Consider the following 26,700-nt stretch of genomic DNA (forward strand, 5'->3'; position numbering starts at 1 on the left):
TTTTGATATTACAGAGATTAGCGGAGAGTGGGTCACGACCTATTGATGAGTCACGAGAAGACTTTGGGTCGGGTCACGCCAAATATTAAGATATAAAATGCTTGAAAGTGGTAAACTGATATTTTTTATTAATCCATTTTAAAATCTTAAAATATTGATATTTTGGGTTTTTGAATTTTATTATTTAAGAACTTCAGGAAATTTTGGGGATATATATTTGTAGGGATATTAGTCCTTAAAGTCGTTTTACACCCTAGGGAAAACTAACGCGCCCGTAGCGTTTATGACATTTTAAGTATCGATGGTTGCAGTACTCTTTGATTAAAGGACAACATGGGATTGCTCAAGTTCTCAAGAGCCATTGCCAAGTACATTCTTTACAACATCGATAATCGATATATCATAGTTTTGTTTAGTTTATACAATGTACATACATAGTGCCTAGCTATGACTCCTGTAATTTGCTCCATCGTGATAAAATATTCAGAGGGAGAATCTTCTATTGTAATGCTCTTTGATTGAATAAACTGAATTGTTGACTTAACTTGTAGTTTAATTTTATTAATTCAAATAATTGATTTTGTAACACCTTATCCCTGTTATATTATTTATACTTGACTAAATGTATGTTACTTTTAATTTAAACAATTAATACCATAAATAAAAAAGGACCATCTACTTATTATGGAATAATATTTAAGATTATGTAAATAGAACTGATGTAACAGATAAGTAATTAAGTGTACGAATTTTAATTTTATTTGATTATTAATGGTTATCGATTATCTGCGTTTATCGACTATTATCGACAGCCATTACTAGTCATCAACTATTACCAATAGTTGTTAAAAACATTATCTACAGTTGTGGATTATGTTGGAAAACTTTACCGACGACACACAGTATAGTGTGCGAACTGTTCTGCACACATAATCCACACCTTCGGACCCACATAATATATTGTAACAAACATAAAATTAATATTAATATAAATACATAATAAATATATAGCTCATTGATCAATAAAATCAATATTAATCGAATTTTTACGAAAACGGAGCAAGTGGCGCCATCTCTATAGCGAATAGGGTGAACTATACGTTTTTGAAACTGTATATGCTTTGAGCAGAAGTATGCACATGTAAATACGGAGGGACATTGTTTCCATAGAAACTAAATATGTCAGAATTTATACACAATAACAACATTGTATACATGTATAATAATTCAAAACTATTTTTTATAACTTGTAACAGATGATTTTGATGCGAAGCATAACCCTACAGGATTTGAGAAAAATGGTTTTCAGTGTTCTATGGTGGACGTTTGAAATAAATTGATTTAAAGAATGTCGGTATGATAAAATAGCTACCATTTCTACAGAAGTTTTATTTATATTATTATCCATATGGCAACATGGTTGAATTGGTATGCTTTACGTACTGATTGTGTCAGTAATTATATGAATAAATGTTTAATTAAAATTGTACTTTGCAGTTTGATATAAAGGCCAAAAAAACATTTTTAAGAAGAACAAAGTGCGAAGGGATACAAGCGAAGGATTTTTATGTAGGAGCTACTGTAACAATATTTTCACCAAATATAACATAACAGATTATGCAGATTGCGTTACATGGACAAAATTGCAAACTAAAATACAAGAGTATGTCAAAAATTAATTAATTGCATAATGCATATGTTGCTATTAACATTAATAGAGTCTATTTATTAATATAGGAGATATTACTGATGATATATAGAAAGCTGGTTACTTTATTTTTGCAGTGCAACGATTTCATGTGAATCCATTTGATGCAGAGGACTTTTTAGAAGTTTATAACGGCGTCCTTCCTGATTATGAGGTATATTGAGTAATGTACTTTGATCATATAACATATTTATATTTTGAATAGCAATAATAATTTTATTTGTAGGCTATAGAAGAATTGCAATCAGGATCATGCATTGTTATGGAAATAAAGCATCAAAATGAGAAGTTTGGAACTTCTTTTACAATAAGGAATGTGAAGCAACTGCCTTTGTTTTTCAGTTAATCCTGAAGGGAAAAATAATCTTACAGCTGTATATTATGTATTTATCATTCAGCTATGCCTGGTCATGATAAAAGTTTGTTGACTTGCTTGGACTGTGAAAAAAAGCGATCACAAATTTACGAGTATTATTGCTTATGTGCATAATTTTCACGCCTTCGAACGAAGTAATTATGTACTATGGCCAGATAAGATTGTAGACTTCTCAATTAAGAGCGCTACAAATAAAACGATACAATTAATTCAATGAAAGCTTGAACTTGAGGCATGATAGTGAAATCATTAGTTAATTTATGCAGTGAAATTATCTGTCCTGCATTCGTACACGATGTTCTCGATTCTCTATCAAGTAACATTATAAACCAATATTATTTTAGGTATTTGTTTACACGTTACTATATTTTATCAAGGACAATTCACCAATAGAAGGACGAATGGAATGTGAATAAAAGATAGATGAGAGTTCAATAATTTATTAATATAATGAAATGTAAGATTATATTAGACTCTACTGCCTATCTGATGTCAAAATTTCTACACACTCACTGCTTCAGAAGATTCTAGGAAAAGGAGCCTAATTCTTATTTTCGATTTCTCTATACATTTAAATTAGCAGATAAGATATTGCAGTTCATTGTTCTTAGAGAATAAACAGATATATTTATCTCGTTCAGGGCATAAAGTAGTGTACATTGAATCTAAATTTACACGAATGACTGTTCGAAATTACCGATAACGCAAACGACAGGGAAACTTAACTTTAATTGATTTTCGTCCCTCGTAACGACTCGTCGAGTTTTATTGATGTAAACGAAGGGATCAACATAAATGAAGGTCTTGGTAAATCTACATAAAACGTAAAAAAGAAACCCGTAAATCCATGCTGTTGATCCTGCGTAATCGATTGCCATTAATGGGAAAGCATCTATTTTGAATCCGTTATACGTTAATGCTTATCCTGTCTTAATAACGGCATAATGATGTGTGTCAAGAATTCACGACACCTGTCGCGATCAAAGGTTGTAGAAAATATACTCGATAGGTTTTCTTCGAACGATTCAGATAAGGAATTTTTCAATTTATTGACGAATACATAAAGTTCAGTTCGCTCTAATTCGATAAAGATAAGTAGGATTTTCTTGTTTTATACTTTGAAGGTGGATCGGTGAAGTAACGGTAACTTCATTTTTTGCATTTTAAACTATTTGTTTAAATATTGTGGCTAACAACGCTATGTATCACGGGGATAACGAGGTCACTGCTATAACGCGTATAGCGATACAACGTCTATACAATGCGCGGCGATACAAAGCATGGCGATATAACACGAGGCAATATAATGTATAAGATAGATTTTGAACTAAAATTCTTAATAAAGTTCGTGGTTAAGAATCGTGTAAAGCGTAAATTTCTCGATACAAATTTTTCAATGTATTTTCTTTCTGCAATTTAGAAAAAGAGATCACGAGGTGATCGAATGTTCTGAACTGACAATGAGAGAAATTGTTCCAAATTTTGGCCCCTCGACGCAGCTTAGAAAGCGTCCTAGATTTTATATCGAGAATTGCAAAAGTAATCATGTATTGACCCTGTTTTTTGGAGATCTATGCATGAAACATTGCACGAAGTTTTCAAAAATCTCCTAGCTGATTTACACTTGATACCATATAAGTACAAATTGTTAATGTCTTTTTTTAACGAACAAAGTTATCGAGCTTCGCTCAAAAATTTCTTTCCTACTTTCTTTTCACGAATCGATCGGTCAGTCGAAGACGAGTTCGCAAAAGCGTATTTTGAAACATGCAGTCGGGAGTCCCGTTATATGGCTGTTGATAGAACTGTCGGAACGAAAATGCGAAGAGAATCGTATAAACGCATTTGTAGAATTTACAAACTTCAAAGTTTTTCATTCGCTAATTTGAAAGATTGCAGATTCATAATTTCAAAATTTTTGTATGTATAAATCTTCAAATTGGAAAGATTATAAATTACAAAATCTGAACGCGTCAATTTTTAAATTAGAAGTGTCTGATCCATCAAAATGATATCGAACTTTCCAATAAAACAAAATTTAATATTTTCAAGCGATATCTAATACGAAGGAAATCTATCTACGAAACTAATCGAAGAATTCTAATGTAGGAGAGAATGAAATGCCGCGAAGAAATGGTAGACGATTTGAGTGGTTCTCGAGGAAAGGGTTAATCGCGAAGTAGCGCTGTTCTCCGAGAAAATTCCAGGAAAAAGCATCGAAACCAGTTCCTAATCGGGCACGTTAGTTAGTATCAATGAAGAGAAGAATCGGTAGTACGTTGCATTCACTCTCTTAGACAGCATTGGCGTACATATTAGAATACGCGTAGAATTTTCGAGCCGGTGTGATCGGGCCTGGCAGTAGAGCGCTCGACAGCGCGCGGTACGGACCCATCTGCAATCGCGACTCCATTTCGGGTCTGACGATCGAGTTTCGACCGTTTCGATCGAGCATGTGCAACCAGAGTCGTTGATTCCAAAATTTACCTTCAGTTTCTTTCCGATTTTTCTCTTTCATCGAATAAGTACGTAGGGTAAGCTATACCGATTCTGTCACTATACTAATCGTTGGCACACCAAAAGCATTTGCAGAAATTTTATTTCATAGAATACGTATGTACGTTTAAGTGTAAGATGTTAAAATTCTGTTAACTTTGATCGACGTTGAATAAAATGTTTTTTGACGTTTGTTAAGAATTTCATACTTTGTCAAATCAATAAGAAAATTATTTTGTACAGTTTTCGTTTTCTTCGCGACATGTTTTACGAGAATTAAAGCGACAGCTTTATTTTATTCGACTATCTTTAGATATTTAATGTGAAATTTGTCGAACGAAATGATTTATAATAGAGTTTTAAAGTGCCAATCGTATAGTTTATCCTAGGTACGTTTTGTGGACAATTTGTCGTGTCCGATTTTTGTACCGGAAACAGGTCTTTTTGACGAAGACAAACTTCCTCGGTTGGAGTATTTTTTGGCGCTGAACGGTGAACGAAGGTAAGTTTACAATTTCCACTGTCTTCACTTGGTTACTTACAAATTTGAAAGTTACAATATATTCAAGTCCTACAAATTTGCAAGTACCCAAGTTCATAAATTTAGAGTTGAAAATCTCAAACTGTTTTTAAAGATTAATACCAAAGTGTTGTTCCCAAAATGCTATATTCGAAATAAACGACTATTATAGTTGTCCATTTTACATATAGTAGTTAAATAATAGCGATTGCCTTCGTATTGCGATATAAAACGACGTGCGACATAACATATGCGAAATATAACGGCATACAGGTTCTACCGGTTCTTTCTTTTTTCTCCATCCAAATTCAGATTCGATTTTCTTCTTGTTCGCGTAGATAGACCGATTCGAAAAATAGGCTGAATGTGCGCTTTACATTTAACATGTAATATTTCAATGCTGCGATGAACCGTTCATTACAATCCGTTGCAAATACCCTAAACAATATAATATATTACGAATTTCTCATATTTCATAGCGTAACATAGAACATATTTCGTTCCCGATTATAACATTAGATTATACCGTTCGTAATCATAACATCGTTGTATCATTTATAATTATATAATGTTATACAATTCCTTTAACGACGAATTTTCTTAGCGGCATTACGTACCGCGACAATTAAAAATAATCACACGACAAAGAGTTCAACGAAGTTTTTCTCGTAATTGTCAAAGATGCGATTAACGCGGTGCACGTTCGCAAATATAAAAAACGATCGACAAAATGTTTAATGCGATTTTCACGATGGCGGAAAATGACGTGGAAGGTAGACAAAAGTGACATTCATCGATGGCGTACAAATTGGTCACATTGCTCGTGTGTACCCATGTAAGATGGTGACGCGTGTCTGACGGTACTAATAATGTAATTTGTGAGTTCCTTTCAATGCTCTCGACGGATCTCGAAGTTATGGCGTAGGTAATAGGCAAGAATTTTCAACAAACTGCCTGACATTTAGCAAATTATTATCCCATGCCTCGCGATTTATCTCCAAGCAACCATATCCGTCCAGACCGTATAATTTAACCCCTAATCCTGTATGCACGATTTTTGTGCCAAGTCGCTTCTACCTGACCAATGTTTTTTTACATCTTCTCTTCAGCTGCGTTTTTATCCTCTTCTCTTCCTGAAAAAAGAAAATTTTGTTTAAACTGTCTTGATCAATCGTTAATACTAATTTAAGTCAAAAAAGGAAGACCATCTGGTACATACTCCCTCTTTAATCATTTAAAAATTCGAAACTTTAAAATCGACAATGATAATATCTTGAAATAAAAAAAAATAAATCAATCGACACGCAATTTGCAGTAGTTGAAATCGTGTTCCATGGACAGGTCTAAAAATAAATTAGGGGTGCTCGCAAACAGCTTCTTTCTGGACTAGCATTGTCCAGAAACGTGATTCCCTAATTGTTTTCATCTGTGCACGAGTTGATCAGTGACGCAGATCGTAGGAATTGTCGCGGACTACTAACAATGTAATTTGTGAGTTCCTTTGAATGCACTCCTGAGGAGGGAGCAGAGTGTCGCATAGGAGCCATAATAGTCGGCAGGCTGAATGCACTTGACCCGGTTCGTCCACGTCTTCGCGTTGCTCGTCGAGACGGTATTAGTGAAAGCGAAATTGAAATCGAACACTCGTATCGGTGGTAAACCTTTTTCTACTTTTTTTTCTATCTCTCTCCCCTCGGTGGAACTCGCGGACATTCAGGTCGCCGATTTGCCCTCGATTTCCGTAGATCTTTCTAAGCGGTTCTACGGTGCCCTATTAGGAAACCAACGACAACGTTTACTTTCAACCACTTGTTTGTTTCCAGACTTTTCATTCGATTCTTCGGTCTCTTGCGCAACTACCTTCGAAACGATAGTTAGTTTTAATTGCATTTCTTATGCATTTTAGATTCATGTACATCTTCGCGGACTTCGGTTCTAGGGATTGCAACGTTATTTTAATCTCTTGCGGTACAATCTATTTGCCAGATGCGTCGATCAAACTAATTATTCATAGCTATAATATTAAAACGAATGAATCGTTTATTTTAAGCCTCAAAGTGCATAAGTCCTCAAGTCCTTAAGTTCCATAAGTTCTCAAGTCCTTAAGTGCCAAGATCCCTAAGTCCTAAACCACACAATCTCAAAATCTCCAAATTCCCCAATTATCAAGTGCGAACCCGATAATTTTTAAACTAATAAAATTTCCAAGTCCCAAAATTCCCAAGTGTCATCGATCATAAACGTAAATAACCCAGCTTTCCTTTCAAATCCTTGCGACCGGCTTCCGAAGTTTAGCTTGAATCAATCGCGTCTTGATTGCTTTAATCATTATGAATTTTTTATGGGCGATGAGTAATTCGTCCGCCATTTTCATAGATCTTTGTGTAGAACGTTGCGAAACTGCGAGAGAATCGGCAATCAGTGAAACCTTTCGTCCGCAATTACTTTTATACGACAGGTAATTAAAGTCGTCAGGTGAAACTCTGGACTTCTGATTCTTTTGTTTTATAATAGTTTCACGAGTTAGGGACGAATTAAAGATTCTTTGAATTCCTCGATGGCAACGATTTTTAGGTCGTCGATTTGTCCTCGATTTCTGCGGATCCTTTTAAGTCGCAGGATACTATGTTAGGAAATTGCAGATTGCTTAATCGGAGATTAATTAATTGCTTAATAAATAAAGCAGTCGGATTAGTCGGAATTAAATGAAACAAAGTTGTGACTCCTTTAATTAGCGCACAGTGAAACCTCTTCTAAGTTTATATAACTGATTAATCATGGTTGATGAGTTATTCATGAACACTCGCAACTTTGTTACTTGTTTGAAGTAGTACAAATTTTTAATTCGATAATCCTTTAAATCTCTTCGAGCACTTTAAGAAAGCTTTGTTCGATTCAAGTTTCATGAATTCTTAAAGAAATCGGTGTCAATATTAATTTACAATCGATTCGTCACTCGATCAACGTCTATCGCTTTTCGTTACACATCATAACTTGTTAATTGCTCGAGTCACTATAAATTCTTGATTGGATAATTCCTATTTAATATTCGCGGACTTGTATCTGGTAAATTATACACACTGATTAATAAATGACAACTGTTGATATCGTAGGTAAATGTAGACGATAAAGTATGCAAAACACATGTCGTATATAGTTTCTAATCAACTTCTAATTGTTTCAAAGCTGTCGCTCGTTACAGTAACCTAACTCTTCGTTAACGATTGTCGCGATAAAAATAATTGTAAAAAATTTAATTGACTATTAATAAACGTGTGTGTAGATTACACGTCGCAATTCATATATTCCTCAGATTTCCTAGATCCTTAGATCGTCAGATTCCTGTATATCTTCCTAGTTCTACAGATCCCTAAATTCATATATTCCTACATCTAAAAATCTCTATGTCCCAAAATACCTATCGTAAAATTTAAAGTGTATCTTTTGATATAAATAACATCACGTAATTCGTTGCTCCATGTCTTTCTGTATAAATCGGAATGTCCAATAATAACCGCAATAGTTTGATGCAGGAGAAACTAAATCTGCATGGTGTTTGGCAACGGTTTACGTAATGGTAGATTTTGCTTATTGTTAAGAAATCCGTGCGAGAAAAATATGCAAACCAGTATCAAGGGAAAGTAAATCAACGAACGACAACGTAAAAGTGCATAGATTCGATTCGCGAGATGGACGATGATCAAGTTCAAGAAATATCCCTATTAGGTCTTGAATGCTGCACAGATAGGCGGTAAAATGATTCCTAGTTGCGTAATTCTGATCCGGTTACACCGGCATTAGATTTTTTTTATTAGTATTTAGTTGGCATTAACCGATGATTCCGAGTATTGGGTAGCTAAGTACCGATAGGCTTCTCCTTCGCAAAAGAGAATACCGTTTTGTCCTTCCTAACGATATTGATGTATCAATTTTTCTAACACCGATTTCTAACAATAAGTAAGATCTACCATTACGTAAACGATCTGCGACAACCGTTACCAAACACCGCGCAGATTTACGAGTTTCTCCTGCGTCAAAGAAACGTTACGCTTATTAACAGGTATGTTTTCATTACTTAAGTGTTCATGCACCTTTGAACCTTCTGAACTGGGTCTAAATTAAGCTTCTGGTCCTCGAGACCTACTGAGAGTTCCATCGATTCCTGCAACACGAATTTCGAATTCGCATTAGAGTTATGATAAAATGTATAAAATATATGATAAAATGTACGAATTCTTGTGAAGTGTACGAATAAGAGCGTGCTATTATTTTCTTAAAAGAAAATGACGAATGCAAACATTTCTGGTTACATCTGGTTATACACCTATTTCGAACCTAATGGTGTTTTAACTTCCACGTGGCCTCGCGTTGACCGTGTCAAGGAGGTGAAATCAGTATGAGAACACCATACTCGATTCGCGACTCCCCTTGTGACGCGTGTCGAGCCTTGAATAGAAAACGTGTCCCGGGTTGCTGAGCTTCCGTACCACTTCGACATTGCTCGTCTTTCCGATCTTCTGTGTTACAATCGTCCTTCTAGACTTCGAATACGTCCTTGTTCTACAAGTATAGCTATCGCTTCCTCCTTGATCATTCTCAGCATTTTTATCTTTCGCTGTGAAAATAATGAAATATTTAATTTAACTTTATACTTGACTCTTTGGGCTACAATATCATACTTGTGGCATACATTAAATTTAGAATATGATAAACTAGACTCCTATTTTCCCTGCAACTAAATTTTGGATTCGATTCTGATTATAATCTGCGTGCTCGAGGGTCGCTGAATGCATAATACCTTATTTAGCTGTGTTCAATGTCCAGAAAATAAAAGACAGTGCATTGGCTACGTTGCTAAATTTCCAAATCCAGGTTGCGATATGCATATCATTTCGTATTATATTGTAGTTTCCTAACTATTGCTGTTCGCTCCTTTTTATACCAAGTGAAAGGTCAGATTTTTCTTCAGAGACAGGATATGTAAGAAAAAGCGTGCAAAAAGCTGCCCACTTATTGCTGCAAACCCTTCAATTTCAATCTTAAGTGACCATGTCGGTCACCGGTGACTGACGCTGTGCCTACAACATAACGTAACAGAACGATTAAAAAGGAAATCGAACTGCATTATTATTTTATGTTCTGTATAACACAACTTCCCGTTGGAATTAAATTCGATATGTAACAGTAAATTAGAAGATAATTTCGTAATTTTACATCTTTGACGTTGTATTAAAAGCTTAAGTTCGCGCGAGAAAAAATTTTTACAGAAAGTAAGCGCACCGGAATGTAGACGAAGGTGTTCGGTGTTTGACCGAAAAATCGGTTGTTCCTTTGCAGCAGAATCGTGTCTTCGTAGACGACACAACCCGGCAATGGATTACGAGATACGGCACAGTAATTACCGCGAATTGCCAGCGTTGTCGGAGCTGAATGTTGGCCCATTACAAATGTAATTGCATAACTCGCATCAGCGGACTTTGTGGACGAACCGAGTGCTAAGTATCCTCTTCCTGAAACATTCTTTTTCTCCCGTTCCTCGCCTCTCTGTTTACTCTTTCCTATTTTTCAGTCCTCTCTATATTGCACCGAAACGAAGATCTCGTGCCACGGAACCTTAAGAATCGTTGCGCTGTAAAATAACAAATTGTCACTGATATTGAATTGAACATGTAGGATTTATTATTTATTTTAACTGTGTAGTGTGACTCAATGTCACAAGGGGTTTACTCTTAAAAGAAGTTGCAAAATCTGCAAAAGAGATACGAAAATCATTATCGCAAGAATTTATGAACGAGCAGATCAACCTTGAGTCACAGTGATATAACTCGAGATTCTCGATAAAGTAAATTGTACGAGAAACTTCGAAAAACGAATATTTATTGCCGGTTTCCCGAATCGAATACCTGTTAGAAAAGATCATAAAGAAGAAAATCTATTCGATAGTCGAAGCGCGGAGCTTCTTTTCATAGCACTGGAATTAACGTTCTCCGAGACTCCGGAAATGAACACCGTCTGCCACATAAATATTATTGCGGCCTTCAATTCCTTATATCACTGATCGCGTAGCATGCACGAAAGGAAAAAAGCAGGAATTTATGGGAGAACTAGTATCGCGGCACGCATCTCCGTTCCTGTGTTTTATGGTCGGAAATTTTATGTTACATTCTTTTTCTATTTCTAAAGCGTGTGTACAGATCTTGGAGATTAGAAGATTCTATTAATGGAAATATGTAAATAAAATTTTCATGATCGAATGCAATTCTCGGGAATATCGAATATTTTCGTTATATTGCCGTGGGGGTAGTGGAGAAGTTTTTATAATATATCGAGTTTTACTTTTAAGGCTTCATCAATATTCAAGGATTCGAGTATCTCTAGTATCTTTTTAACATTCTTAGAAGCCTATATAATAAATTACAGAGTAAATTCTATTAATGGAAATATGTAAATTAAATTTTCGTGATCGAATGCAATTCTTAGGAATATCGAATATTTTCGTTATATTGCCGTGGGGGGTAGTGGAGAAGTTTTTATAATATACCGAGTTTTATATTTAAGGCTTCATCAATATTCAAGGATTCGAGTATCTCTAGTATCTTTTTAACATTCTTAGAAGCCTATATAATAAATTATAGAGTAGATTCTATTAATGGAAATATGTAAATTAAATTTTCATGATCGAATGCAATTCTTAGGAATATCGAATATTTTCGTTATATTGCCGTGGGGAGTAGTGGAGAAGTTTTTATAATATATCGAGTTTTACTTTTAAGGCTTCATCGGTATTCAAGGAATCGAGTATCTCTAGTATCTTTTTAATATTCTTAGAAGCCTATATAATAAATTACAGAGTAGATTCTATTAATGGAAATATGTAAATAAAATTTTCATGATCGAATGCAATTCTTAGGAATATCGAATATTTTCGTTATATTGCCGTGAGGAGTAGTGGAGAAGTTTTTATAATATACCGAGTTTTACTTTTAAGGCTTCATCAATATTCAAGGATTCGAGTATCTCTAGTATCTCTTTAACATTCTTAGAAGCCTATATAATAAATTATAGAATAGATTCTATTAATGGAAATATGTAAATAAAATTTTCGTGATCGAATGCAATTCTCGGGAATATCGAATATCTTCGTTATATTGCCGTGGGAAGTAGTGGAGAAGTTTTTATAATATACCGAGTTTTATATTTAAGGCTTCATCAATATTCAAGGATTCGAGTATCTCTAGTATCTTTTTAATATTCTTAGAAGCCTATATAATAAGTTACAGTGTGTAATGAATTAAATATTCGTTTGCTGGACTTTCACTGCTACTCGGTAAGCTTCTTATCCACTACTGGAAAGCAATAAATTACCCCATTCGCCGAGAAATGTAATTGAGTCATTGAATAGTACATAGTTCGCGATTCTAGTGTCGATTAACTATCGCTGTCATATAAATTAAAGGTATAAAACCATGAATTAGAGTGTACGCGATAAATCAAGCTTGCACATTCTCCATAAACATTAACGAAACGGTGGAATCAGATTTCGTAATATTCGAAGGTTCGATTCGGAAAAGGTCGTTCAGTAACAATGCGGCGCAATTAAAACAGATTTTTCATGTGTGTTTGCGAAATGAAACGGTAGCGATACTCGAACGTTTACGTATTGCTTCTCGAAATTCGCATACAAGCTTCCGTTATCGGATGCTTTGGAAACAATCGACGATTCGATAAACGAAACATTGAGTTCGAACGAATGACTGATCGTTCGAGTATGCGTTCTGCGCTGATATTTGCAATCTTTTCAAAGGTATTTCTGCTGCGTCCGTTTTTTTACGGAGCTTACCGCAAGTTTTAAAATTTTGGAGAAATGAAAATTATACAAATGAAATTCCATAATGAAAGTTATATAAATGAAATTCTAAATGAAAATTATACAAATGAAATTCCATAATGAAAATTATATAAATGAAATTCAAAATGAAAATTATATAAATGAAATTCCAAATGAAAATCATATAAATGAAATTCCATAATGAAAATTATATAAATGAAATTCCAAATGAAAATTATACAAATGAAATTCTATAATGAAAATTATATTAATGAAATTCCATAATGAAAATTATATTAATGAAATTCCATAATGAAAATTATATAAATGAAATTCCAAATGAAAATTATACAAATGAAATTCCAAATGAAAATTATATTAATGAAATTCCATAATGAAAATTATATAAATGAAACTCCATAATGAAAATTATATTAATGAAATTCCATAATGAAAATTATACAAATGAAATTCAAAATGAAAATTACATAAATGAAATTCCAAATGAAAATCATATAAATGAAATTCCATAATGAAAATTATATAAATGAAATTCCAAATGAAAATTATACAAATGAAATTCCATAATGAAAATTATATTAATGAAATTCCATAATGAAAATTATATTAATGAAATTCCATAATGAAAATTATATAAATGAAATTCCAAATGAAAATTATACAAATGAAATTCCATAATGAAAATTATATAAATGAAATTCAAAATGAAAATTATATAAATGAAATTCCAAATGAAAATTATATAAATGAAATTCCATAATGAAAATTATATAAATGAAATTCCAAATGAAAATCATATAAATGAAATTCCAAATAAAAATTATATTAATGAAATTCCAAATGAAAATTATATAAATGAAACTCCATAATGAAAATTATATAAATGAAATTCCAAATGAAAATTATACAAATGAAATTCCAAATGAAAATTATATTAATGAAATTCCAAATGAAAATTATATAAATGAAACTCCAATATGAAAATTTCAAAGTCTACAGTCTCTAAGATGCAAAGTCTCCGCAAAACCTAAAACTTAAACGTTCCAAAATATAATGATTGATATAACAAATGTAATTCATACAGTACATAAAAATAAAGAATAATGCAGGTGAAGAATAACGCAAAGAGCAAACGATTAAAATGGCAAGTATGCGAGTACGTGATGCCGGTCGTCGAACGACTAGCGGCGATGTGAAAAGACGCAGCACGTATGGAATGTTATAACACGTTATCGGAAGCCGGTAGAAGATAATCAGAAATTGGAATAAATCGCGGGTAAAGCACACCGATAAATGGTGGAAAAGGTACAACGTTCGGGTAATCTGTCGCGTTTGTCGCGACAATGCAATTACGCAATGCTGTCATGCTTAATTACCATCGCGTAACTTTGCCGTTTCCGTCACTTCGTTCGATCTGAATTATTCATTTTTACATCGTGGAATGCTGCTTCACTTTTCAGACACTTTGCTTCACATTTTCATCGAATACAGTAGTTTGATTCCAATCACCTTTTGGGAGATTTTGTAGGCGATGCTGTAAATCTTTTGGAAAGTTTTGGAGGTCCTTGAAGATCCAAACTTGTTCGAACGTTTTGCGCGTAGGTCCTTGTATTTCTTCTCAGCGTTATTGTACAGACACCTAATCGTTATATGCTACTATTTTGTTATTCTCTTATTAAAATATATATTGTTGTTTGTTAACCAGTGTCATATTTACGTACATTAAAATACCAAAAGTCTGCAGGTGACTATCCTCGCAAGGAAATAAACACATATGTCACAAAACCAGTTTTTTCCATCCTTTCTCCTTGATCCCATGCCTCTACGAAAAAAACAAATGAATGTAAATGGCCAATTAAATCTAATTTTATTAGTAATAAGTGCTAATTTTATTACTATGTTTACTTTTATGTTCCACGATGTTAATGTCGATCGTCACCACCGTTTACGATTTTATAATCAATCTTGTTTGTTACAGCGATCTAAATTAGATCCTTGTTTCTAAGACAAAAGTAACTATCGCTTTTTTAATCATTATTCTAAAGACGCTTACGTATGCATCATTATAATTACATAAGACCTTATCAACTTTATAAATATCGCGTGGCAAACGTATCTCGTCGATCGGTTACTGCAGGATTCCTCTTTTTAAGTATCGTGACAAGATTTCAAATTCTGTCGCTAAGTGATCCTGATGTTACACAATATACAGATGAGATCAGAGCGATTACATTGCTATATACTTTGAGCACGCAGCAAACTGAATTCCTTTTGAATCGAAAGCGAAGCTTATAATTCTTATAAATGTATCTCCTAATTTACTGATTAAAGTTTAGAGACATTTACATAAATAATCCAGTCTCTAAACTTTAAATCTAAAATCGGACCTCGATTTCTCTTTGAATTCAAATGTTTCTCAATTTCAAGTTTTCTTACTTCCATATTTCTACACGCCAAAAATTTTGTAAATATCTCACGAAGAAGAATAATGGATTTTAATTTACACTTTTGTGAAGAGTTACACGTGCGGTATTCAGTAGTATCCTTAGCGTGTTCAACATAAAATAAGAATATATTTGACAGGTCTTTTTCCATTTTTGTTTTCTTAGCGAGAAGAAGAAAAAAGCATGCAGCGGTGACGCAACAGCAGTTAAAATATGCTTGATGGTCGGTGCCATTCTTAATACCTGACTGGGAACGCTCACTCTTATTACTTACGAACATTTGCATACGATCGATTACTTTCCCGGCGACAACATGATGCTAATCAAGAGCTTCTTCCGGAGGATCATCAAAGACTTCCGGCATAAGGAGTTGCTTCCTCTTAAAATGATATTCTTCGTTCAAGCGTCCAGTAAGTATTTTATTCTATTTCCTGCAAATAGAATAAGGCCAGTAAATACTAGTTATCTACATATAACGAGTAAATTTAATAAAAAATAATTATTTACGAGTAAATTTAATAAAAAATACAGCGAATTTCAAGGAAGTCTTCGTAATAATTGGCAGAATAATATTATGGAAATGAAAGAACTTCTCGTTCGTTCAAAAGTCAGAATTAAAAATATCGTATAATAACATCGAAGATTTACGCGAGGCACCGAAGTATGTCAATTTCGAAACGATTGCTTCACCTTTCCAATTCGACGAGTAAATCAACTTCGCAGATTGTGTACAAATGTAAATTTACTTTTCGACATTAATATTTATACCGACATTTATCTCGTTCCGTAGTTTTCCGTAGTAACATAACGGAACGATAATGCTTTTTTTTATAAATTTCCTTTGGTAAGTGTAGATGTTCTAATTTCGTTTTCAGCGCTCTATGTACTTTACCCGTATCTGACTATCCACATGAGGGAGCTCGGTATAAACGTGGAGGAGACCGCTATAATGAGCGCCATAACTCCGGTGATCGCTATGGTGATGCCACCCCTTGCAGGGATGTTCGCCGATCGCGTGGGCAATTTCAAAGTAAATCCACCATGTTCTAATATTTATTTGCTATCGATTTTCTACGATAGGTGTTTGCCAAATCTTAGGGCTTTCGATGCATTATATTTTGAAACTTCTCATTCTTTCAGTCTTTGAGACTTTAACCCCTTGCCGCACTTTGACGAGTCTCACTCGTGACGCACTCACAACTCAAATGTAATTAATGTTACTCAAATTTTGAATACTCTTCAACTTGAAGTTTAGATCCAACTATAATTTGCGTTGTCAAGGATCCCTGAATATAAAATACTTAGAACATTTTAATTTTCTCTGTTCGTTTTAATGTTATAGTCCTGAATGGTTAGTCTTGACTGACGCACCTCGTAAATAAATGACACGGCAACGGGTTAAGACTCTGAGAGACTTTGAGAGCTTTAACTCTTTGCTCTCTCATCGACATCACATTTCTTAGATCCTAAAATTCAGATAAATAAATTAGTTGAATGTACATATTTACAATAAGTGTACAATAAGTATTTACATAACTATTTACAGTAAGTAAAATTATTAGTCACATCCTCCCACTGTTGCAATACATTTAACACTAAAACTACCAAGCCGGTCAAATGACCGCTCCACAAGTTTCTTATTAAAAGGTATACATTATGCTGAAGTACATTTCTTGAAATCAGAATTGATTTTCATCAAGATAAAGAATAAATGTGTGTACTAATTTATGTTTCATCGTTTGTTTATTTAATTTTTAACTTCATTTTTAATTTCAAATTAAGTACGCATTGTATGCCGGTAGGTTTAGTGTTAACTCATTTAATACCTTTGAAGTGCAAAGAGTTAGAACTTAGACATCCAAAGAACGTTTTAAGAAGAAGATTAAGATTGAAATACCACTAGAGAATGTTTTAGCAATTTCTGTTTTCGTTCAGATACTACTGTCCCTGTTCTCGTCGTTCGGCGGAGTCGCAGCACTTCTGTTGCTGCTCGTCCCGATCGGCAGGATAACCGTGCAGTTTCCTGACAGAGTCGTCATGGACCTCGGTTGCACAGGGAACAACGGGCTGCTTTACACCATGAGTCAAAACCATCCTTGCGACACCAAACTGCAAGGAGACATCGCCACGAGGATCGAGAGTTGCGGGTAGGTAAGGATTAATCGATTCATCCTGATTCGAGTGAGTCTTATCTGATCCATTTATTTTCGTTCGGTTGCAAATAACACCGGAATTGTTTATGATTGTCGTGGTGGATCTGAGTACGAGTTGAAGAAATTGTCTTTTATAGTTACTCGTGTCGATTCGATATTCATAACGACACCGATGCGAAGGCGATTTTGTCGTCGAGGATGTACACCATCAGGCGATTCAATCTGGAGACTGGCGCGAACTCGTCGTTCAAGTTTTCGATCGCTCAAAGCGATATGCCACCTGTAAGTCGACGTACAAAATAAAATTACTTTCATATCGCAATCTAATACTCTATCGAAAAACAATGGCTCCATTATTTTACTAAATGCAATTTAATTTTTGTAGAATAAAAGTTTAAAATTTCTTTAGTGACAGAAAATGAATTCAACTCTTTTTTGACAAAAAACTGTTTCAACAAAAATAGTTCAGAAATGTCCTAACAAAATTAGTTGCTTTATTATGAGAGAAGGTGTGTAATTTATTTGGGTGTAAATGCTAGAGTAAGTAATGCAATTTTTATAGGAGAAGGAGGAAGATATCAAAGAACACCGGAAGCTGAAGAATAACGAGTACTTCAAGACCTCGATTCGGCAATTGTCTCGCAACGAGTACTTCTTCCCATCGAACCAGTTGTACGAATTTGCTTGCACGGTATCGGGATTCATCGAGGACTTTGAAACACCGACCTCGAACAGTGCCATGTCGAACAGGATCTACGAGAATCGAACCCTTTGTGCCTTCAATCCTATTATACACAAGGTATACCTCCAAACTAGCATCTGAAAGTGCTCAATTACTCGAAACCAAACTTAAGCTAATGCAGACTTAAACCTACTTTGCAGGACGACGTCAGTCGAGTCAATTACTACTCGTACAAATCGAAGCTGAAGAGCCTCGAAGCAACCGAAGAAGATCGAAGCTCGAAGAAACAAAGATATCTCTCTGAACAAATAGCCTGGACAGGAGGGAAGTTTCAGAACATCACCTGTGGAAACCCAGATCTAGAAACCGAGAAGATCATGCTGGATTTACCGTTGTTTAATTATTCTGTCAGCTTGGAGCCTTACAAGACTCTGAACACGGAGGATTGCAGGAAAAGGTGCATCGTCACCGCGCCTCGCAAGGACATGTGCTCGAACATGAATACGGTACTCGAATACAACGTTGGCCTGACTTTCTGGATGTATTTCGCCATCAGGGTATTCATCGGTTAGTACTTAACCGCATTATTTATCGAATAGTTACTATCGGGGAGACTTTGCAGGTGTTATCGGTGGCACGACGTTCGCGATGTTCGAGGGTGCAGTGATCGCGATATTACGCGAGCAGAAAGCTGATTATGGGCTTCAAAGGATTTATGGCAGCATCGGTGGCATGATATCATCGCCGCTCTCTGGACTTCTCATTGATTATGCAAGCACTGGCAAAGGCTATACCGATTTCAGGTAAAAATCATCCTTTCATTCTACCGATTATAAAATCGGTAATTCGTATTTTCAACCGCGAAATTAAATTATTGAATCACTTCTATTAGCATATTCGAATATCGCGATGCACCGAATACGTGTTGCAGGCCGGCATTTTATTTGTACGCTGCTTTGAAACTGATGTCTGGGTTGCTGATGCTCGCTATCAATCTGGAATTCAAATCGCCGGCTACCAACGTAATTAGCGACGTTTTTACGGTTTTGAGGAACATCGAGGCCGTTGCACTTTTCATCGCCTGTTTCATTCTTGGTGAGCTCTCCAATCTTTTTATTTCTCGACCATCGTATAATTCTTTCAGCCATCCTGAAAATACATATAAAATATGAAACGAACGTGAATGTATACGAATGCAAAAATAAATTACGAACAAATAATTCATTAAAAATCTTAAATGACAAGATCGAAATATACATTTGATTATTTAAAGAACTCCAATGTGGATCTACGCAAGGTAACAGACGTTTTGTTCGATTTTGACAGGAACTGCTTGGGGATACATCGAATCGTTCCTCTTTTGGTTGATACAAGATTTAGGAGGATCACGATCGCTCATGGGTATCACCATAACCGTAGGCGGTATAGCTGGTATACCATTACTGGTACTATCTGGTCCAATCATATCAAAGATCGGCCATGCCAATGTACTTTTTATAGGCTTTGTTTTTTATGCCATAAGACTTTGCGGTGAGTACCCGTACTTAATTCTTCGTCCACTGTACTCGAACGTATAATAGCCTCATAAGCTGTATAATTCGGCAACGCATACATAATGAATACCAAATAAATTCCGACTATTTTCTTCGTATATAAACAACAATTATTATAGAATTCTTTATATCTGAGCCTCTCGTGATTTCTAGCTACCTGGATGAGTGGGTAATTATTAGATAAGGTTGAGTCAGATTAAATTTAAGTCAAGTTAGTTTAGATGTTGCAGTTTAGATACTACAGTTAAGTTAAATGCAACCTATTGCATCAATTAGACGAGATAAGATTAGGTAATCTTTTGATCAATTTGCAGGTTACTCTTTAATATACAATCCATGGCATACCCTGATCTTCGAGGCTCTAGAATCGGTAACGTTGTCGCTTAGTTTCACCGCTGCTGTCACTTACGCGGCTAAGTTGTCTACCACCACCACCGACAGCTCGATACAAGGATTATTAGGTGGAGTTTACTACGGAGTTGGTGAGTATTTTTCCTTAACATTGGACTGTCATAATATCGTTCTTTGTTAACACTAAAACTACCAAGCCGGTCAAATGACCGCTCCACAAGTTTCTTATTAAAAGGTATACATTTTGTTGAAGTACATTTCTTGAAATCAGAATTGATTTTCATCAAGATAAAGAATAAATGTGTGTACTAATTTATGTTTCATTGTTTGTTTATTTAATTTTTAACTTCATTTTTAATTTCAAATTAAGTACGCTTTGTATGCCGGTAGGTTTAGTGTTAAGTAAAGAATTTTGATTTGTAGGCAAGGGTTCTGGGAGCTTGATAGGCGGCTACCTGATGAAAGCCTTCGGCACAAGGCCCACCTACAGAATCTTCGCTGTGATGACACTGATCACCGGCATAATGTACTACATCTTTAACGTCGCGTACTTGAAGAAGCGACCGCAGGTCGAGGGTAACGATATCGTGAAGAAGAAGCCGAAAAAGGTGGAGAACCAGAACGGCCTCGAGAGCGGAATCATCGAGATAGCGCTGGAAGAGAAGAAGCAGCGCGAGAACGACGACAAGAAGAACGAATCGAATATCGTAACCGGAGTAGACAATCAAGCCTTCTCCAACGAACAGGACAACGTGAAATCTTCCAAGGACGAAGAGAACAAAAGGGTGAGCGATATAGAGGCTGTCAATAACGCGAAGAATCTCGACAAGATCGAAAAAGTACCTGCGGAAGAGAGCAAGAAAAAGTTGGGGGCGAAAAGGCTGAAGAACACGCAAATCGACGAACGAGAGAGAACGAAAGAGTGCTCGAAACAAAATGGCACGACGAATCCGAGCTTCGAGAGCGATAATCAAGATCGATGTAACGTCACTGTCGAGAGGCAACCGGAAGAGAAGAAATGAACATGTTCCTTCACCGATCTCTTCTCCTCTTCGTGCAGAGGCACAAAATATTTATCACTGAATTTCATCGGATGTAAAAACGATGTACATCTACGTAATCTTAATTAGGAGGAAGTTAGACTTTCCCTAAGATCGCTACCTACAATTCGAAGCTCCCCATAGACTCTCTAGTCTCCCTTAGAATTTCCCTACAGTCCACGTAGGACTATGTTCTCTATAGTTCTTCCTAAGATAGCCTTCTTCCAAATTCTATCACTTCAAGGGCTTCCTTTGATTTCGAGAATTCCTCTAGACACTATTCGAATCACGAGAAATCATTCAGGACTACTGAATCGTGCATGTACTTCACCATGTTAAATATCGAACGATATTGTACATTCTTTTATAATTAGTATTCAAAAAGGAACGCGCGGATATGTTTTAGCTTAAGGAAAGAATCAGATCACTATTTTATACATCTTTTATCGTAGTTTAGAGTACACGTAGACGTTAGAGCCACCTTAGTAAGTGTTTTAACATATGTTTGTTGTTGTTACTTGAACGTTATATATAGTTTCTGAACAGATAAAAATAATTGTTCGAGTAGTCGACGATGTCGAGACTTTTGTCGAAACGAAGCAAACTTTCAAACGAGGAGTGTATATTAGATTTATAATTTATTCGCACGAAATTAGTGTGCGACTGCTCGACAATTGTTTGTAAATCAACATTGTACAATTGACGTGTAAAAAGTTACGATTCTTAAAGCTCTCGTAATTATTAGAAGTTTTCCAGTGTAACAATCTCGCTTTTATACTTTACAACTTACTAAATCGAATAAAAGCGAGAATTTTTTCGTAAGTAAAATACGTTTTTATAAACGACTTACACTCGAACACTTCTGATTTATTTTTAATATTCGCTATTATCGTTAACTTCATAGGCTAATTGTCGAAGCGCCGTTGAAATGTTTATCGTTTCGCAAAATTGTATACCTCGCTATTATCAATACGGATCATACTACTATGTTACGATAATACTTCCATTAAAAAAATGATAAAATCATTTTCTACGATTTTGTACAAAAGATCAACGCCAGAAAAAAATAATAAGAACCGAGCAAATAGATATTACGTAGGAGCACGTTAAACGATAAGAAGTTAATTATGTTTCTGCGAAGGAACAATGTGATAATAATTATGCAGGAAGTAGCGCCTAATTGCGAGTTCTATAATGTACAGGATATGTATCGTTTACGAACATCGTTTTCGCGACAATATCTGCTATAGAAAATAAAAGATACAAATGAAAAACCTTTTCTTTCATTCTGCTTTCTTAATTGTCCAAATATATTGATATCTAATTTGTGACTTTTGTTCCAATTTGCAAGTTGGAAATAAAATTTACAAATTCCCTAATTTTTCGTTACTTTTTCAATTCCCAAATCCACAAGTTCCAAATTGTTCCAAGACTTCCAAATTCAAATTTGCAAAATAATAAACTTTCTTCGATGACAGATTAACAACCTCTGGCATCCATCTCCACTGCCGAGGAATTCCCGTAACGGTGTGTTATAATTTGCGAAACGGATTAGAACGATTTTGTCAAGTCTCGTTTCCGTCTGATTAGCACGTCATCCTCGCAGAACATATTTTGTCCGTCTGTGTTCTCTTCGACGTTCACCAAAAAACGACAAATCTGCAAAAAATTGAACATGACTGAAGTTATCAATTCTAATAGAAACTCTCTATAAAAAATTGGCAAAGGAAATTTGAAGTTACAGAAGAAATTTTTATGTGGTAGATTAAACATCGCGAGTGTTAAGGTTTCAAGAATTGGGCAATATATTTGCATCGTTAGCATCGAAGAGGTACAGTTACGAGTCTATATAGAAGACCCGGTGTGAAGATCTTCAATCATTCATCTTTGACTATCGGTTAAGATGATACGTGCATTGATTTCCTTGCTTTTAGCGAGTATACCGATTCTGCCGTCAGTGATGTCGTACGCGAAAGTGTCCAGAAACGGTCAGGAAGAATCGGATAACGATGACTCGAATCCTTGGATCGTCAGGTTAGATCGTTAATCCGAGGAAAGTTCGCTTTCACGTTTATTCGTCATGTTAACTTATCACTGTGTTTTTTCATGAAGCAACGTCACTCAGAACGAAGGCAGGAGCATCAAGAACATCGCCATCACTATGGCGCCGGTGTACATTCCACCGAAAATCCCTATTCTACACAATGGCGAGACGTCCAATTATTCTCCTAGCGCAAGGTAGATATCTTCACTTTTTAAGTCTTCGAATCTCTCAATTTTCAAGTTTACACAATTTCGAACCTCTTAATTTTTAAATTTATAAATATTTTATCTTCCAAGTTTTATAATTTTAGTGTTCCTCAAGTTTCATAATTTCAATGTTCCTCAAGTTTCATAATTTCAGTGTTCCCCAAGTTTCATAATTTCAGTGTACCTCAATTTCTAAATTTCAAAGTTTTAAAAATGACAAAGATTTTAAACTACCTAACTTGGGTAATTTGATAGTTCTAGATACTCCACGCTGGATCACGAAATGCTAGCAAAACTGAGCGGCAAGAAGCAGATTCAAGACAGATACCACCCAGGTCCTCTTAAAAATAAGGAAGTTCCGAAGGATACGAAAGAAAGTTCAAAACCGAGTCGACCAAGCGGACCTCCTAGTATTCCGACTGGACCTGTGGATAGCTTCGATTTCTCGAATCCGTCGTTTTCCGACACTTACGAGTATAAACCACCCGATTACCTCTCTAGTAAGCCGATCGCGAAGCCACCGGATTATCTCGCCGATAAACCCATCTCGAAACCCATATCAATGGGCGATTATGCGGATTCCGAGATAAGTGACACGGTAAATTTCTTCTTATTATTCTGGTATATATCTGGCTCACATAGCTCACACCGTTGCAATACACTTCATTGAGCATCCCTTGATCTATCCTATAAATTAAGAAATTGGTAGTCAACAGAAAAAAAGAGAGTTTGGAAAATCGCCTATAACTAAAGATCACTAATCAAAATTTCCACTTTCAGCCTCCAGACTCGTACAAGCCAGATTCGTACAAACCACCAGATTCGTACAAGCCAGACTCGTACAAGCCAGACTCGTACATGATGCCCTCCGACTCCGATTACCCCGACTTCCCGGACGACGGATCTTACGACAGCGACTCGGGACCGAAGCCTATGAAGCATTCCTTGGATCATCCTCCTTTCGAGAACGACGACGATGCCTATGCTCACCATCACGACTTCCATCACGAGCTGATTTACGACCACATTCCGGAGTACCACGATCACACCGAGCAACCAGAAATGAACGATCAGAGGCTGGACAAGAGGCCGTACTCTTATTACTTCATAGGCAAGAAGCTTTGGTACGTGCCTTTGTACTTCAGCATCTACTTCATCATCTACATCGCGGCTCTGGTGCTGAAGAGTATAGCGAGACACAAGATCACATTCCCTGCTCATTTGGCCGAAGCCGTAGGACACGACAGGTCTTACGGTGACTTCAGTTGGTGGGATTATGCGGGGAACATCCTCGAGGGTGTAGAAAGCTTTGCGGAAAAGTATGGAAGGTTCTCTTAGATTCCTGTGATCGTGTTCCTTTGAGATTTTCCTTTCGTGAACTGTCATATTTAGCATGTAAATATCATAGTTTTGTACATATTCAAGTCCTAGTTACCAACGCTCGATGTATTTATTTCAACCACCTAGAAATAAGAAATAATTATCGCATGTTGTAATATAATCGTTGCAATGTTAGCTTAATATTGTAACTAGTTTGACAGCATAGGTAAAAATACTATGATACAATAGTTAAATAGCTTAATTAAACTTAATATGTTTAGTGCCACATGGGTTCACGCTTACTCTAAACATGCATTTATAATTCCAAATTAACAGCTTTTGTTTCTAATTTAATTTCCCATGATGTCCATGTGGCACAGAACAAAAATACGAATGAATTTCATAAAAATAAGTCGATGTAAGTTCCAACATGAAGCTCTGTAAACCCCTAACAATCCACATACTTATTCGCGGATTACTATATCGCGTATCTCGGAAATAAACGTTTGAACGATAAATGTACGAGCAATTTCTTTGGTAGTCGTATCCCTTCTAAAAGCCATCTCGGAGCCATTGGCACACGCTCGTTTCCCAAATTCTTGTGAAACAGGCGTGCTCGAGGATGGCCGCTTCTTCTACAGGCGCACCAGGAGTCGTGGTACAACTTTTTGACGGTATAACGAGTCGGAATTTGTCAGTATCGGCAGAATCGAAAGAATTACTGGAAACGACACGAGAATTCCGATGCCCTCGCATTCCGATTGACCAATTACGCTGGCCATGCTCCATCTTGTCGTACCTGATTTCTTTTCACGTATTGTTCCGCGATTTTTGTCGCCGCACCGTGAATACAAACTGTCCCTTTATATCGCGCAATCTACCGAAGTTGACCATCCCATCGAGAACACTTTCGACGTGCCAAATTTTTCTCAATACAGCAATTAGATAGTTTCGAGAATATTGGACACTTCGGGAATATAAAGTTTTGGTAATATAAAGAATATGAGGAATTTAGGTCTTTGAAGATTTAAAAATCGAAGAAAATTTTCGAAGAAAAGACAAGTAAATTTAAAACTTAGAAAAATAGTCTCCCGATTATGTTAAACATTAGCTACGAACGTGACGATTTAGAACAGCTATAATTTTCACGTAGCACGCCTTTCGTCTCCTAAACGTTATACGATAACGAATATAATTACATATAGTGTTACATACATACATCCTGCAATTTTATACGCATGCTTTGAAATGAAGTTCAAAAAATCTGAATGTGTCCGATTTCCGCAGCGAGACGTTGCAAACGAGAAAATGAAGCACCACACCCATTTCTAACTGAACTAGCATCAAACCGAAGCAGCATCTGTCGCAATTATCGTCGGTTTAGAGTATTGTTTCAACGGGACTTGCTCAAGAACTTGCTAATCGTCTGACCTAATATCGTACGAGGATGTACTTCGCCTAACTGACCTGAACTTCAACTTCTGTTTCCTTTGCCTAGATACGATCCATCAAAAATTCCATCCTTCCGGAGAAAACTTTCCGATTGAACGCTTGCACCATTTTACGGTTAGACGTTCGTATATTAATCGTTCAAATTGGCTGAAACGAAATTGTGCCCCCTTTCTTTTACCGGAAAATTAACACGATGCTTCGAATTTTATTGCGCGAATGGTACTGCAAACAGAAGTAATTTTCTAATTGAGGTAAATAAAATAGGGACACCTTTTCACATCTACAAATTTTAACATTCATAAATGAAAACTTTGCAGAAGCTGTGTATAAATTAAATAGATAAAATAGAGACACCTTTTCACATCTACAAATTTTAAGATTCATAAATGAAAACTTTTTAGGAGCTGTGCATAAATTAAATAGATAAAATAGAGACACCTTTCACATCTACAAATTTTAAGATTCATAAATGAAAACTTTGTAGAAGTTGTGCATAAATTAAGTAG

General features: G+C 35.6%; 4 protein-coding genes and 2 long non-coding RNA genes across 7 annotated transcripts in view; 4 read left to right on the forward strand and 2 right to left on the reverse strand.

The window, feature by feature from the left end:
* Positions 1-21: 21 nt before the first annotated feature.
* LOC105663627 (uncharacterized) lies at positions 22-544 on the forward strand. Its single transcript, XR_001097071.2, has 2 exons — positions 22-110; positions 198-544. It is a non-coding gene; the product is annotated as an uncharacterized LOC105663627 (long non-coding RNA).
* A 534-nt stretch (positions 545-1,078) lies between these two features.
* On the forward strand, positions 1,079-2,513 carry nmdyn-D7 (nucleoside diphosphate kinase homolog 7). 2 transcript variants are annotated; one of them, XM_076542242.1, is made up of 5 exons: positions 1,123-1,141; positions 1,257-1,428; positions 1,498-1,663; positions 1,786-1,862; positions 1,935-2,513. In XM_076542242.1, the coding sequence occupies exons 3-5, from the start codon at positions 1,618-1,620 to the stop codon at positions 2,052-2,054; spliced, it is 243 nt and encodes an 80-aa protein (XP_076398357.1). In that variant the 5' UTR covers positions 1,123-1,141; positions 1,257-1,428; positions 1,498-1,617; the 3' UTR covers positions 2,055-2,513. The 2 variants fall into 2 exon arrangements, with proteins under 2 accessions (XP_012149216.2, XP_076398357.1); XM_012293826.2 differs by having other exon boundaries at positions 1,079-1,428.
* Positions 2,514-3,094: 581 nt separating this feature from the next.
* LOC105663633 (uncharacterized) overlaps positions 3,095-26,700 on the reverse strand; it is a 41,895-nt gene continuing 18,289 nt past the window's right edge. Inside the window, exons 1-9 of the mRNA XM_076542240.1 lie at positions 15,668-15,780; positions 14,855-14,950; positions 14,671-14,771; positions 14,459-14,588; positions 10,381-10,729; positions 9,899-10,178; positions 9,512-9,715; positions 9,192-9,262; positions 3,095-6,233 (exon numbers count right to left, since the gene is read on the reverse strand). Coding sequence (XP_076398355.1) covers positions 6,218-6,233; positions 9,192-9,262; positions 9,512-9,598 — 174 coding nt within the window. The 5' untranslated portion in view covers positions 9,599-9,715; positions 9,899-10,178; positions 10,381-10,729; ... (2 more) ...; positions 14,855-14,950; positions 15,668-15,780 and the 3' untranslated portion in view covers positions 3,095-6,217. Of the gene's footprint in view, positions 6,234-9,191; positions 9,263-9,511; positions 9,716-9,898; positions 10,179-10,380; positions 10,730-14,458; positions 14,589-14,670; positions 14,772-14,854; positions 14,951-15,667 lie in introns of the transcript that reaches the window.
* Positions 15,669-22,446, forward strand: LOC100883226 (uncharacterized). The gene is made up of 11 exons (XM_076542230.1): positions 15,669-15,803; positions 16,269-16,423; positions 17,329-17,540; positions 17,684-17,828; positions 18,109-18,345; positions 18,429-18,795; positions 18,851-19,031; positions 19,160-19,323; positions 19,555-19,758; positions 20,096-20,263; positions 20,556-22,446. The coding sequence occupies exons 1-11, from the start codon at positions 15,707-15,709 to the stop codon at positions 21,152-21,154; spliced, it is 2,529 nt and encodes an 842-aa protein (XP_076398345.1). The 5' UTR covers positions 15,669-15,706; the 3' UTR covers positions 21,155-22,446.
* LOC143266669 (uncharacterized) lies at positions 19,363-24,427 on the reverse strand. The gene is made up of 4 exons (XR_013041633.1): positions 24,413-24,427; positions 23,916-24,353; positions 19,486-22,831; positions 19,363-19,377 (listed from the first exon to the last, which is right to left on the reverse strand). It is a non-coding gene; the product is annotated as an uncharacterized LOC143266669 (long non-coding RNA).
* Positions 23,076-25,260, forward strand: LOC100881946 (uncharacterized). The gene is made up of 4 exons (XM_076542237.1): positions 23,076-23,206; positions 23,285-23,410; positions 23,678-24,020; positions 24,203-25,260. The coding sequence occupies exons 1-4, from the start codon at positions 23,076-23,078 to the stop codon at positions 24,758-24,760; spliced, it is 1,158 nt and encodes a 385-aa protein (XP_076398352.1). The 3' UTR covers positions 24,761-25,260.

Source organism: Megachile rotundata, chromosome 2 (assembly GCF_050947335.1).
Source record: "Megachile rotundata isolate GNS110a chromosome 2, iyMegRotu1, whole genome shotgun sequence".
Taxonomy (NCBI): domain Eukaryota; kingdom Metazoa; phylum Arthropoda; class Insecta; order Hymenoptera; family Megachilidae; genus Megachile; species Megachile rotundata.